Genomic DNA, 15,197 nt, shown 5'->3' with positions numbered 1-15,197 from the left:
CGTTACCAAATACTGGAAGTGACTCCTAAATCGAATTTACATATAGTGTTGTTGGTTACTGCAGTGCTGGCACTAACAAAAATCAAAACACACCCCGCATAAATGACTTCTAAGTGATGATCAGATGTGTTGTGACTTACTCAATTGTGAAAACGTTGAGCAAAGGGATTCTAAAAATATTACTACGCCTAGAAAATTGACATTGCTCTTCTCGTAAACATTAAGAAATTGACGCTGCTAAATAACAATTCTTAGTGGAAATGGACACTTCTCGAGACTCACTCAAAATTTATCTACGGATATCGCACATCATGTGGAGCTCTGCAATACAAGAAGATATGGAACGCAATGAATCCCACCAAGAGACACATCGCAGGGAAAGTCCTCAAATCAGTTGTTACCATGGAAAGCGAATATAAAATATGTGTTCTCGTAAATACTATTAAGGTTAATATAAAGCATGCATCGCTAACAACACGTGACTGATTTCAAGTTTTCGAATTAATATGTAAATTTTCGTTGTGGGATCATTTCAGTTTACACATACACACACACGCGCGCGCGCGCGCATATATATATATATATATATATATATATATATATATATATATATATATATATATAATTATGTATTACAAGATCTTTTCTTGCTTTCAAAGACTAAGCCTCATACATTGTATAAATAGATTTCACTTTACTCTTGGAATAACTTTCATCTCAAAGAGAATTATCTGGTAAGTCCTCCAGCCTTGACCATGATTCGATCCTCATATCCTCATGACCATTTGAGTGAAAGGGTTAGTGGTCACTTATAAGCCAAAAAGGCATAGGTTCGAATCCTTGTTTGGGTTTGAAGACTTATCATATTTGATTTGATTCCCCAAAAGTGTAAGTTACCCCAAGGTGAAGAGAACTCTATATCAATATGAGTTATTTGTGAATTTTAATATATACGTCTATATATCATATAATATATATATATATATATATAGATATATATAGATATAGCTAATATATAATATATATATATATTGATATAATAAATTATATTATATATATAATCAAATTACATCTTTTATATGTGATTTAACGATGAGTTAAAAAATTATACGTAAATTGAAATTCAACAGTACAAGAAATTAGTTCCCGTTAACGGTGTAAACTTACATATGAATTACAAAATAGTTTGGACTTTGTGTCATACTCTGAATAACTTGATATTTTAATGTGTGTACATTATTATTATTGTGATACTCATGTGAATGAACTACAGCAAATATACAAAACTGTTACTTTACTTACCTTAAATGAGATACATATGACTAAGATATAGGTTTCATACAATCAATTGATTTTCTATACTCAAGGTAAATGAAAACAAAAGCATCAAGAAAGCATGCAATGGAATCACAGCCTACACTGCACATAATATCAAACATATCTTTAAAACATATCATGATCAGAGGTCCGTTGTCGTGGTAAATGTTAGGTATTTATATTTTAGTATCATGTAAATAGTCATTGAAATACAAATACTATATGGTAACTAGTACGCACTGATACGAAAGCTACTGGCATGACTGAATTTCACTAGACCACGAGAACCAATCCACTGAAAGGCCTCCTGGGTGTAGGTGCATTGGCACTACATATTTGAAAGTTTTTTCTACTGCCACAGAACTGAAAATGATCAAACCAAAGCTGGTCTACTGATAATGCCTCTAATCCTGCCATCATGTAAATAGCTTCTATGAGTGAAGGACAAATTAGTTTTCTGTACATGTGATTTCTATGAGTTTGTATAATTAAATTTAGATCAAATGTAATATTTTTGTTACTACAAAGCCAATGATAGGGACATGCATTGCTAGATGGTTCATGAACGTGTAATAATTTTGAGTAACTAAATACATTTCAAGCACAGGCCACTCTACTGTGTCATTACTGAAGAAAGTTTTCAGAAGGTAATATGCTTCAAAGCAGAAACTTCAGATTACAGAGCCAAAATAACTTAATTTCAACAATGCATAGATTTCAAACAGGTTGCAGCATAAACTTATTTTGCTTATGCAAATAACATTGTTTATCAATTCCTCAGTATAACATGATGACTTCAGTATCAGATCAGACTTCAGTATCAGATCAGACTGGGCACTGGGTGACTTAAAACAAAATACAACATAGTGAAGTGACCAAGCCTGTAGCGCAATGGTTCTTAATCTGCATGGTGTCATATTTTATAAAAGAACTATATAAGAGCTTTTTAGGCACACTATGCCGGAGTCCATGAATAAACATAATTTCAGGTTAAAATATTTATTGTTTTTAAGATCAACCATCCTCAGGAATATTTCCAATTCACTTGAAATAAGCGAAATCCAATTATTCATTTCAATATCTACCATTCTTTGTCTTCATCAACCAGTAAAATGTCATATTTTCCTGATTTTTCTTAAAAAAGTCATAAAAATCTCAGAAGCATATTGTGACTGTTAACATAAAATCCAGGTTAATCGCCGACTATTTAATTGATTTCAAGAAATTTTTCCTCCTTTTTCAGTACTGAGGAACTATGGCGACTATTTATACAGCTCTTCTAAATAAAGTGCTTCAAGATTAGAATGTCTTGTGTATAATTTAACCACCCTCCAGACAAATCATCAGTCTATTGTATGTGTAAGAAAAGATTCTATGATCCACAATAGCTTCACTAATCATATGTATACAACTCTGAGTTGCAATATAGACTTTGCCCGTAATTCAGTCTTTCAATAGATGTATGCCTACATTATTTTACTGAAGCACTTGTAGAGTAGCGAAAAGTACATACTTGGAATCATTCTGCACTATATTTCACTGTGTGTTTGTAAACTGTTCATGATGCTTTACCAATAAAATTATTCAGAATCCTAACAAGATTTTACTTGAGATTCCTAATTGTAATAATATTCTTTCAGACATGGGTCCTTAAGTGAATGGGACAGGAGTAAAGGTCCTACTTCAAGCAGAACTACTTTACAGTAGAAATTAAAATATCTTCTATTAGCAGAAGACATGTGGGGAGCCTATAGCCTGTTTTCTCCCAGAAAAAGTCCCCATTCCATTAAAAAAATATGGCGTACCTTGCAGATAACGAAATTTAAAAGAAGGAAGCATCCTCTTTCCACAACTTACACCAGGGCTGATACACAAGGTGTTTTTGATCTAGCTTTTCCTGAATAATCTATACGACTTCAATTTTTAGCTAGAAGAGGAGGATATACAATATTTCTTTTCTCCTCTATCAGATGAAAAGAACTAGACATATATATTCAGATGTTCCAGTTTACTTCATGGACGTACTAACCTTATTCACTGGAGTATATTTCAAGAAACAATCTGCACATTCTTAAGGAAAGAGGCACACAAAGAGAAATTCCACTTCATTTGTTTGTGAGCCTTATTTTTGCTCAAACTGCCATGTCCCGATGTACATCCATACAATGGTCAAATATCAAGTCTCCCATTTCTATTTACAGATAGTTTCTACAACAGCTTTTCAAATTTCACAGAAAGACAGCAGTGTTCTGAGAAGTTGTTATACATCTCACACAGGGTTACCTAATGCTCCTGAGAGGAGCCTAAACCCGCCAGTGCTGTTAAAATTCTGATCATTGAGAGTTCTAGTATTCTCCTTAGATCGCCAGAACTTTTTCATCTATATTTGCAAGGAAAGCAACTCGAAATTGTGAGTGAACTGCCATACTATATAATAAACATAGTTCTGTGAACTTATCAGATATTTTGAAAATGTCAGCGATGGCTGTCTGCACACTGATACCACTCCAAGAAGCCACATAATCAGTCCAACATATCTAATTCAACTTTTTAAAGTGAAACTAATGCTTTATCAAGAGCTACTATACAAATCATACCAAGCAACAAAATGAAACATCGGTTTCCACATGCCTTCCATTTCAATATATTTTAAATTACAGACAAATTTGTACACTAAAAATCTTACATTTCTTAATGTATAGTCTACACCATCAAAATATTCTGAATATTTTGTTATCATATTTCCATGTATGCTTACCATTACTAAATTTTATCATTTTACCCTGTAACTACGCTATATGCTAACTCCCTAAAAACTCCCTTGAAACTGCTATTATGTCGAAGCTTCTATTATAACACTGAGGTTATCAGCGCCAAAACACCTATTAATCTACTTCTCTAAAGGACGAAATACCACACCAATGCATAACAAGAGAGAAAAGGAGAAAACATCTAAAACCCGAAGCTTCCTCCAGAGCTATTATTACCTGTCCACCCTTGGCCTACTCACACATTACATAGCTAAACAATAAGCTTATATACATCTGTGACTTTCATCTCATAAAATCCAAAATGTAACATCACTCAAGAGAATAATTTGACTAAAATTGGTGCATCACAGGGCAAGGAGACTGAGTGTTCATCCTTAATATTATTTCTACATCTACATCCACTGACACAATCTTAAATGATGACACATGATCTACAGTTGAGTGCCCGACTCATTCCAAAGTTGATCATTGTTTCACCTGATCATGATAATGTTTTAAAAGCGAATCTACACTTGATTAAAATGTGATTCCATTACATAATTCATTATGAAGAATTTAAAAAAGGAGATGGGCATACTCACGACAATTTCCCGGGGAAAGACACGTCCAAACCATAATTGTTTCTTGTTACATGTAACAGTTTTCATTACTAAACACTTCCGGTAAAGACAAAAAACAAAAACAAAAAAACAGAAAAAACAAAACACTTTTTTTTCTTAGTTACAGAGTACCGGCGACAAGAAAATAAATGTATTGGATGGTCCCTTTGCAAACCACACATCAGGAATATTTGAAAGTACATTTTGCAACAATCCCAGAACAATCAGTATTTTGCCTTGAATCCGATTAAAGCTCACACTAGTTTTTAAAGCGCACACTAGTTTTTAAACATGATGCGACAAAAATCTCGTCTAGTACAATTATTTCTTTTTGTCCAAAGGTTGCGTTTATCCATCAATTCCATCAAGACGGAATTATTCAAAATTCACTCTTTCCCCACTCAAGTAACAAAATGAAAGGGCACTGGCAAATTTAATTTGAAACTCTTGATGTAATTGATGTACAGTAAATAGCCTATTAGATTCCAAAACAATAACTCAGTTATGAGTACTATAAAAAAAAATTAAATATTATAAATGTACGGAAGACAACAGACATTACTACATCACTCCAACTGCGTTCATTCTATCCCAGAATGTTTGTAATTTTTAAATGGCTGATTTTGTGGGTCAAATATGCAAAGTGTACCCAACAACTGACAGCAATGCCTGGTAAAAGACTACGAGCTTTTGTTCCCATGCAAGGTGTCCCATGCAAGGTGTTTGTAAACAAACCTAATTAAACTGGTGTTATGGAAATTCAAAAGCTACTAAATAAAAATGTTTTAAGGGTACAAAAATCCAAAATAGCGTAAAAGATAATAATGAAATGAAGAAGTTAAAACAACCATTTGCATCATGAGTGGCATGAATTTTAATTTTTAATATTTTAGGTATTTCTCATAAAACAATAAATATACATCAACTCAACAGCTCCAGAGCATTCCTTTAACGGGTCTAACAACAATTCTATTTCCTTATGACCAATCAGGATTCTAAAAGGTCAACTTATTTCCTGTTTTATGTAAACATAAAATGTTTTAAAGGTATGAATAAAACGTGCTATGAATTTGGCACCGGAGAGAATGATGGATGCAGTAACTAATCTTATTAGCTAAGAAATCAATAAATTTTGTGATAAGTTCAGCAGAGTTTTCTTTACAAATGTTTCTCATACTGTTTCTAAACTGTCTTCAGCCAGATAGCTGCCAATCTTACCTAATGATCTTATCGTTTTGGTTTCAGTAAAGCTATTACTCTTTGAATGGCTTTAAATACCACTGTTATTTTTTTTATTTCAGAAATTTATGAGAATTCCGTCTATAAATAATATTTTAATTGTAAATTTTTTTGAAATTGGATCAGTCACAAAATATTGTGATTGATCCCTCTCATAAAGCAAATTTAAATGTTTTAAATACTGTACACTTCAAAATTGTTGTTATTTACTGATTCTTGTAATATTATGACAAAAACTATATCCAATGTACCACAGATACAGGAATTAAAATTTCAGAGTCCCAAATCACTATAAAGATTAGTACCAGCTTATTCGTTTTGAATGCCAGTAAAAAATTTGGTCCGTATAGAGAACTTGCATATTAAGGAAGAAACACTTAATATATCATCATTTATAACTCCCTAAAATATTTAAAAGAAGCAACTGAGTGAATATATGGTAGTGTTTTGTTGTTGTAGTTCTGGAAAAAAAAAATGTCCTTCGCCATTTTGTCCCTCCTAAAACAAAGGCCGATTGTACTATAACTGAATTACTATTAACTACAAAATCCAACATTACACTTTCCTACATGTACAGGATTCAAACCTGAACATATGAACACCTTACTATGATCTGCAACTTGTATTTGAAACTCAATGTTCTATTTGGCTCCCTACTTTTTGAAGAGTTGTCTACTTCCTTGTAATCCAGAGATATCTAACATAAGAGCTCTTTCCCAAAAATCAAATAGTAAAGTTAAAAGATATTTTGTGTTTGTACAGGACACTGGATTGCACTTAATATGTATTATTATGCTGTAATCTTTCATTACTATAAATTCTTACGTTACGGACTGCCAGGATATTGGGAGAAAAATTTGAACTATAATATATCCTCCCACAAAGAGAAAGAAACTTAATAAAAAAAATACACAGGAGAGGTATAATTAAATTAAATACTATGTTATTGCCCCCATATCTGGTTCAAATGGATTCTGAAATTTGTATTTTTATCATACTACGTATAATAAGTCCATCTACCAATTATTTCCAATTCCCAACACAGACTGCTTCCAAAATCTGATCTATGGCAAAAGATATAATTCATAAATAATAGTCTCACTAAATATCAAATCAACTGATTTTAAGTGCCAAAAGATGCACCTCATACCAGCATAGAAGAAACATTATTCAAGTAATAACGAAAAGTTACTACGGCAAAAATAACTCAGATTAAAATTTTAGTAAATTAATAGAAGAGGATGAAATCATTTGGCCCCCTCTCTTCCATACGTACTCACCTACCAAATGTCAAAGTGATCGTAAGTTCTCAAGGTTCTACATTTTCTTTCTGTTAGTTCTAAGCTCCAATAAACAAAAGGAGGATAAACACATTTTTTACATCCATTATACAACTGTTGTTGTATCCTGACATAAAAGTCAATTTCTATATACTATATGCCTTATTCCGATGCAAGAGGTGACATGGATTATCCAAATTTAAAGTACCTAACTGCGCATGATTGAGGTACCCTAACTGGAGGGATCATCGACTCACTAACTATAAACCATGTTTCCTCTGCAAGTATGTACAGTCTTAAACTGCGTGGTTACAAATGCTCGATCCTTAAAATTGCTATAAAAGTATTGAGAAAGGATCATGGCCAAACTTATTCATTCTTTCAGTCAATACATAGTCCTTTGTAAGCCTTGACTGTCCCAGCACCCATGCTGTGATAATTTTTCTAATTTGTATGCTGTCTGTGACATTATTACCTTTGATATGATAATCATGTTGGTGTCAATATAAAGAGAAAAACAACTAAACAAGAGAACTTGAAGTTGAAAATCTTTGAAAATGGTGCCTGAGTCTCATAAATGACTTTTAATCCAGGTAGTTAAATTAACATGACCGGTTCAATGTGCATTCAGATGACGATCATGGACTAAAAAAGTTTGAAGCAAGATCATAATTAAGAGATAAAGTTGATGAAGAAACCAGTACTTTGATATAACCAATCAAACAACCATTTATCTCATGACTATGCTATTAAGATACCTTGAATGGGATACCTGAGTTAATAAAATTCTAATTTGTACTGGATCTCCCAGTATCATGCCTACAGAATTTATGTTCCCCATAATTGTATATATTATCATACAATGTAGGAACCATGAAGTAAAAACACGTGCCATCTTTATTCTCAAGACTTTGTTTGTCTTAAAAATTTACAATTTTTTATAGTGACATGACTACAGGTAGGCAAGAAATTTCCATGCCCATGAATACACAAGGGTCAATGTGTGAGCTTGCAATTTTGAGTTCCTGGCTGTGGCCAGCATAATGAAACACCTTAGTTTTTTCAGATCTGAGAGCATATGGTCTTCTGGAAAAAACCACTTTCTGGAATCACTTGACCTGGAAACCAGAGTGGCTATGCCAATGCTCTTATCTGATATGAACCTCAGAAATAATATAGAAACACTGGCCATGTCCTAAAAATTTATGCACAAAAAATATAATTTTGAACACTTTGATCTTCAATAAGCAATGAGAGACCTCCAACCTGTAGAGAAACTAATCATCTATCTTTATAGGAGTTAGACATAAGCACTATTGTTTTTGAGTTCCGCTGATTCTTGTTCACAACCTTAGGTGTTTATGAATGGCCTTAGCTCTAGTTATCTATCAGTAGATAACCAAAGTCATTCAGCTTGTTAGTATTCTTTTAGCTTTTCCACCATGGTAAGCACTTATTTTTGGTCAGACTAATCCTCTGGAAATTCAAGTTGAACTACTTCATATGAGATACACCTTGAAGCACAAGTTTTTCCAAGGGTGACTAAAATAACTGAAAATTATCATTTGGTAGTTTAAAAGAGTTTGCTCAGCTGAATAAAGTGGATCAAAACTCCAAAAATGTAGAGATGGCAATCTTATGTTTTTCCTCCTTATTAACCACAGTGTATAAGAAACTTGGCAGAAATGTGTCAGTCAACTTTGCACTGAAGATCAACAACCAAAGCACATCATGTGTGAATAGCCAACATTACAGGTCTCAGATAAACCATAAACTTCCAGGTTTGAGACAGTGGGATCATACACCTACATATGTAGTTCTCATCACCATAAAAAAGAACTGATGGGATTTTCAAGTCTGGAAATTAGAAAATTTCCTTAACTGCAGTAATAATGAAGTAAAAATCAATTGTGAGAACTCAGATCATCAGTAACACAACTTTATCCTTCTGTATCCTCCAGGACTATGAGGAGGAAACTACAAAACCTTGGTATGGACTATAAGAATATCTTGATAATCTATTTCAAACAACAAAATAATTTTTGCTGTCACTCCTTGAGCACTGAAAAATCTAGAAGGCTAGTGACCTTGATTCTGATTTCAGCAACTCCTACATCCAATACTGGACTCCTAAGAGTGCTAGCCTACTAAAAGACCAAAGAAGGTAGAGACATAATTATAGCTTAATTTGTTTTTTGTTTAGGCCAGGTGCTACTCTTCGAAAAGGAGGGTCACTGATGAAAACCAGTAAAACTAGTTTCTGAGGTGATTCCAACTTCCTCATCTTCATGTTTATATCCCATCTTACCAGAGGAAACAATTTCCTGCCTTTATAATTTGCTGTGTTTGGCTATATATATAAAGAATAAACTTTTTACATGTCACTAGTTGAAAAAATTGAACCAGCCAAGCACTCCCTGAGGATAGCTTCATTAAAACAATAGAGATGGTACCAAAAAATCACAACAGCACAAATGGTGTATTTCTAAGCCGAAAAATCAGGCCAGTGGTTGGGAATTTAATGATAGACTGACTTCAATAAATTATTTTTTTCAAGGGAAATGGCTATGATCTCCATCTCCAAGTTTGTCTTTACAGCTTTGTCAAACATACACTTTAATAATTCCTGGGTGTTTACTACAACCCCATTAATCATAATTTGTATCATTTCTACACATGAGTCAACCACATTACATAAACTGCCAATGCCTTAACTCCTGCATAATGCTTCACTTTACTCCTCTCCAATGTAGCTGATGAGAGTGAAATTCATCAGCATCTTAGATCTTCCCTAGAATGACATTTGTCTTTATTATTGTAATGCTATAATTTTCTTTCTGAATTCCTTTTCAATTGTGTCCAAGCTTTCTGTCTTAGTTTTACAGTTTATTAAAGTAATTCTACATACTGCACTGACGAGCCATAATTATTCACTGCAGTTCCCTTTGTCTTCCTGCTCTTTTTAGGCTTCTGTTACTGGGAGGGCTTGGAATATTATGCCTTTTCTCCAGGCTGAGAGAGATTAACCTTCACATGAATCAATTCTTTGTTGGCCATTATTGTGTAATTTTCCATGAGTTTGGTTTGCTGCTAAAATAAAAGTCACAGCTTCACAGTAACATGATATCAATGGATCTCTTTTGAGCTTGCAGAAATTTGTGATTCATCTTACTATTTGCTGGATTTTTAAGAATTTTACACTTTTACTTGAAATTCTAAGCATTGTGTGCTTACAAGTGCAGGCTCTTCTGTAATTTATTTACCTTATTCATTTCATCCAGTGAATTTCTGTCCTGTCTTGGCAGGAAAAGGACCCCATTTCCTGAACACAACTTATGGTTTAACAGTTTTACCTCAGCTTATGCAGAATATGTGCTGCAGCTGGTCAGTTAATCAGTGGTTTCACTCATTGTACTAGTTTGATGATAAACAATTTTTGTATGATATTTTCACTTTTGAAATTCTGCTTAAGGATGAGGTTGTTGAATAAGGCAGAGATTCGATGTATTAGGCTTAGATGTCTTTAGTCAAAACAGTCTACCTAGGAACCTAAATGGCTGATTCCAAACATTCTTTTCCATTTTAACCACACAGAAATAAGGCAAATGATATCAAAAATATATCCCTGCATTATTTGACCCAAGAGTGCTTAATCTCCACCAGTTGTTACAAAACCTAGATAAGTAAAAGGTGTCAACACTCAATTCTTAATGCCGAGTTTGAAATCTATATGGATTCCCTTACAGCAGTGTAACAAAGGTCATTCTTTGCCCTCTGATTTATGTTGGATTCCCCTTGCCTTTGCTAATATGGTATAATTCTCTACCTGGCAGAAATAATAGATTACAGAAGTATCCCAGTATAATACCAGATGTTGCACAGCTTGGTGTGGTTTTCCTTAAGAAATTCTGCTGTTGACTCAGTGTTGCAATGTTTGATTTACTCTATCTTATTGTGTTGTCTGTGATCTTCTTATCCAAATCACAAAAGTGTCTTGTTTTTTAGCAATTATATAAATAGTGTTTAAATTTTCTTCAATCTGCTATACACTGCTCAGAGCTAGGTAAATTAATTGAAAGAAAAGTTCAACTGAGGGTAAATCACCTGCAACGATCAACCTGGGGAGTTTCATGGTCATCAGGTACATAATGATCACTCTACCAAGTTTTGAAATCAACTGTAACTCCATTTTGTTCAAATCTATTGCTGGCATCTTTTTTCCTACTGTAACTAATTTATACGAAGGAAAACTCTCTCCACAAACAGAACTTATAGCACCTGCCACACACCAGACAACAGCTTTGGCCACATACAAAATAACAAACTAATCCTGTATCAAGGAGAAAACATTCTCAAGCTGAAAGCTAATGCTGCTAATGTCAGGAATATTGCCACCCTTGACTTTTCCAATTATTGCCTGGGACTGTATGGTTATTACAGATACAATGGTGATTATTCAATAATTCAATTAACCTGAAGATATCTTCCAAATGTAAATAGAAATAATTTAGACCACAACAAAAATGTGGCATCCCAGTAGTTCATAACCATAAAGAAGCGAGATGAGAAAACGGGAAAGGCGATGCACATATAAATGTAAGAATGTTGATTACTTCCTCAATTTCGGTATCTACATTTCACGCGCTTGCTTAAATTGCCCAGAAAATTATGGTCATGTGAAGAGATTACTGGTCATTTGCATGAATCCAAAATTTCAATCTTAAAATACTAGTCTTCCAAATTACACTTTTCTTGAGTAATTAAACAGAATCCTAAAGAAGACATGGGTCTCCTTAATAAATATGTACTAGCCAGAACTAGAATATATCCTCTGAAGCACAAGATGAAGCACAGAGATTATTACTGAAGCTGTCAAACTAACACAGACTACTGAAGTCTCAATATAAGTGTTAGTATGAAAAAATACCTGAGATAAATAAGAAGAGTAATAATCTTATAATCATGTGTAATTAGCGAACCAAAACAGTTAGGGCTTGAATTAACGCAGGTAAATAATGAATAAAGAAAAATGGTGACAAACAGTTCTGGTAAAAATATCAGCACTACAAAATTGTAAAGCAAATGATTTAATATATATTATGTACTAAGTTACCAAGAAAATGTTAAGTAACTTAACAACAGTTCAATAACCAACAGTTACCATTATCTAGGATGGTCAGGCTCACCTCTTACATTTGGGTAAGGTCATGTGTAAAACTGGAGAGTTAGTAATCAAGCAGAAACACAGGAAACTGAGAAGTGGAAATATTTTTATGTATACTTTGTGGTTTCAGTTTTCAGTCGACGTTTCACTAACTAAATCCAATGGCAATAGAGACAGTGAAGCAGAGACAAGATTACTGCCACCTGAAGTCACTGGAACCTCCAAATCAGTTGATGAAGCAGTATATGAAAGGTCTGGCTGGGAATGGTGTTTCAAAGACTGTTCAGTGGTGATATCAACAAAAGGAGGAATTTCAAAATGCTTTTGATTAAGTTCCCTTCCATCACCTGGTGTTTGGTACAACACATGTGGTAAACTTTTGTCAAAGGTAATTTCTTGAATTCTTTCCATCACTGGTTCCTCATCATTTCCATTTATTCTTTTTACATTATGGCTTTTTGACTCTGGGTCATACAATGTTTCAAGAAGATCATAAAAGTTCCCATTACCTTTAATACTAAATTCAATTTTGCCATCTCCTGGGCTTATTAATTGTACATTCACTCCTTTGGATTTTATAAGATCTACAAAAGGACAACTAGGCTTCAAGTTCATATTCTCTGCTATGTTAACAGTTTTTTCTTGGACATCAGAATATGAATAGTCTGCAGCAGACATTCTTTGGAAAAACTCAGATGTCAGACCTGAACCATGTTGAGATTGCCTCCTGAACTGAACATGATCATCACCTAAACTGGTAGCCAGTGGAATGTCTTCTCTCATTTGTTTATCTATGTTGTGAGAGATTTCATGAATGTTACCATTGAAAGACCCAATTATACGGTATATAAGTGATGATCCATACTGTGGCTGTTCTGCTGGCCATTTTAAGTCCCTTTCATTTTCAGGACTATCATCCTGCAATTGGACTTTCAAACTTCCATTCAAAATGTTGAGCAGATTTCCATCAGATGTTACTCCAACAAGCTCCATTACTGGAGTGTCTTCAGATGGTATTTCTGTTAAAATGAGAGAGGATTCCTTTGCCAAATTGGGCAATGATCTATTTTCTAAATCTTCCCTTGTGATATTCTCTTGGTTGATCACTTGTAAATTAGCTAGTTCTTCTTTTGCTTCGATTACTTTGCTTACATTGAATTCTAAAGTATCACTATCTGCCATTGTTTTGTTTTCAGATACTAAAGGTACTGTATTTGTAAAATTATACAGGTCTGCTAATGGTTCAGACTTCATTAATTCGAATTGTTCAGATTCCCCCCTTTCTTGCAAAACAGCTGGATTTTGTTGACTACTAAGAGGTCTACCACTTGAAGATAACACATTCCTTTCATCTCTCTTTGTTGTCCTTATGTCTCCCTCAGATACTGACTGATGAGACACAAATATTCTACCACTATTAGGTACAAATTCATCAGAAGCTGTCAGAGCCCTATCTGGTTTGCTGAATTGAGCAGAATGTTGGTACAGTGCTTTCATTATGCTGTATAGACTTCCTGTACCTTTGATACTGAATTCGAATTTAGTATCAGATGCATTTATTCGAACTTCAGATCCTGGTGATTTCATAAGATTTAGGAGAGGGCAACTCAGTTTATGAGTTAATTTATGAGTTATTTTGTTAGGGAAAGGATATGTATTAGGCTTATTATATTCATTATGTCTAAGCTGTATATAAGTGTTACTTGAAGGAGAAGAAACATTTCTCCTTTCTAAATTTAGTTCCTTAGGTTCTGCATTCAATATCAGGGTATCTACTTCACTATCATGGTCATGAGCCAAACCTTTTTCTTGTTTTGTCAGGTACCTGATGCTACTGCCTGCTACTTGAGAATTTGAAGAAACATTCAACTCCATCACCCGGAATGTTTTCTACTTCTTTCCCTCCCTGCATTAGTATCACTAGCATAACTTTCACCATTATGAGCCTCACCCTTGGAATCTACATTTTTTTCCTCACTTTCAAACTTTTGACTTCCCATTGTCACCCTCCTAGTATTATGGTCCCTTTGACCACCTAAGACTTTAAAATCTTTATTACGGTTCATATATGGCAAAAGAGAACTGCCAGTAACTGGAATTTTTAAAAGATTTATGACTGTATTATACTGATTGTTCTGTGGAAGGTGAATTAAAATGATCTGAATCTTTTCGGTTGTGCGAGGAACATGATCAGGACTGTAACTACCTGTTAAATAGCATGTGACACTCTCCTCCTTCCATGGGCCAAAGAGTTTCTGCTCTGACTCGTTGTAAGTAACTGCACGCAACTTGATGGTTATATCTTTTTCTTCTTTTGTGCAAGTAATATTGAGGTCCCTGATGTTAATAGAAGCTGCATCTGAAATAGAAGATTAAAAGATTTTTAACAGTTGTGTAAATTTTTATTATCATATGTAGAAAAGAAAGTTATAAACCTGGTTTGCTAAAACTTATAGGTTAGGATAAGTATGAGTAACCAAGCCTATTCGATAACATTTTAATCCTAAAAAACACCATCACAAAATAAGTTCTCTGATTAAAGTTCAACTTGTACAGTTCAGCTTCTAGATTTTTTGTCTTAGTTAAAAGTCACTGCTTTTATTCATTTTGCTTAGCTTTTGGATGCACAAACAAGACCGGCTAGAACATGTATAGGATTAAGCACATCAATTTTGTATGGTTCCCAGCTGAGAAAAGCATAAATGGGCAGTTTATCCATAGCTCTTCGTCAGTGCTCAACTCTGGTTAACTGTCTCTTACTTCTCTGTATTTTTTCTGATTCTAATGGAAATAAGTCATCATGGGGCCTAAGAAGGTTAAAAATGGT

The 15,197-nt window shown here is 33.9% G+C and overlaps 1 protein-coding gene across 6 annotated transcripts in view; it reads right to left on the bottom strand.

Moving 5' to 3' along the window:
- LOC135217354 (cytokine receptor-like) overlaps positions 1-15,197 on the bottom strand; it is a 219,596-nt gene that overhangs the window by 35,774 nt on the left and 168,625 nt on the right. For all 6 annotated transcript variants that reach the window (XM_064253188.1, XM_064253192.1, XM_064253193.1 and 3 more), the window contains one exon: positions 14,577-14,729. In XM_064253188.1, the coding sequence (XP_064109258.1) occupies positions 14,577-14,729 (153 nt within the window). The remainder of the gene's footprint in view (positions 1-14,576; positions 14,730-15,197) is intronic.

The sequence above is a fragment of the Macrobrachium nipponense genome, chromosome 7, assembly GCF_015104395.2.
Source record: "Macrobrachium nipponense isolate FS-2020 chromosome 7, ASM1510439v2, whole genome shotgun sequence".
Classification (NCBI taxonomy): Eukaryota; Metazoa; Arthropoda; class Malacostraca; order Decapoda; family Palaemonidae; genus Macrobrachium; species Macrobrachium nipponense.
The sequence above is the reverse complement of the archived record's forward strand: the minus strand, read 5'-3'. Positions and strand labels throughout refer to the sequence as shown.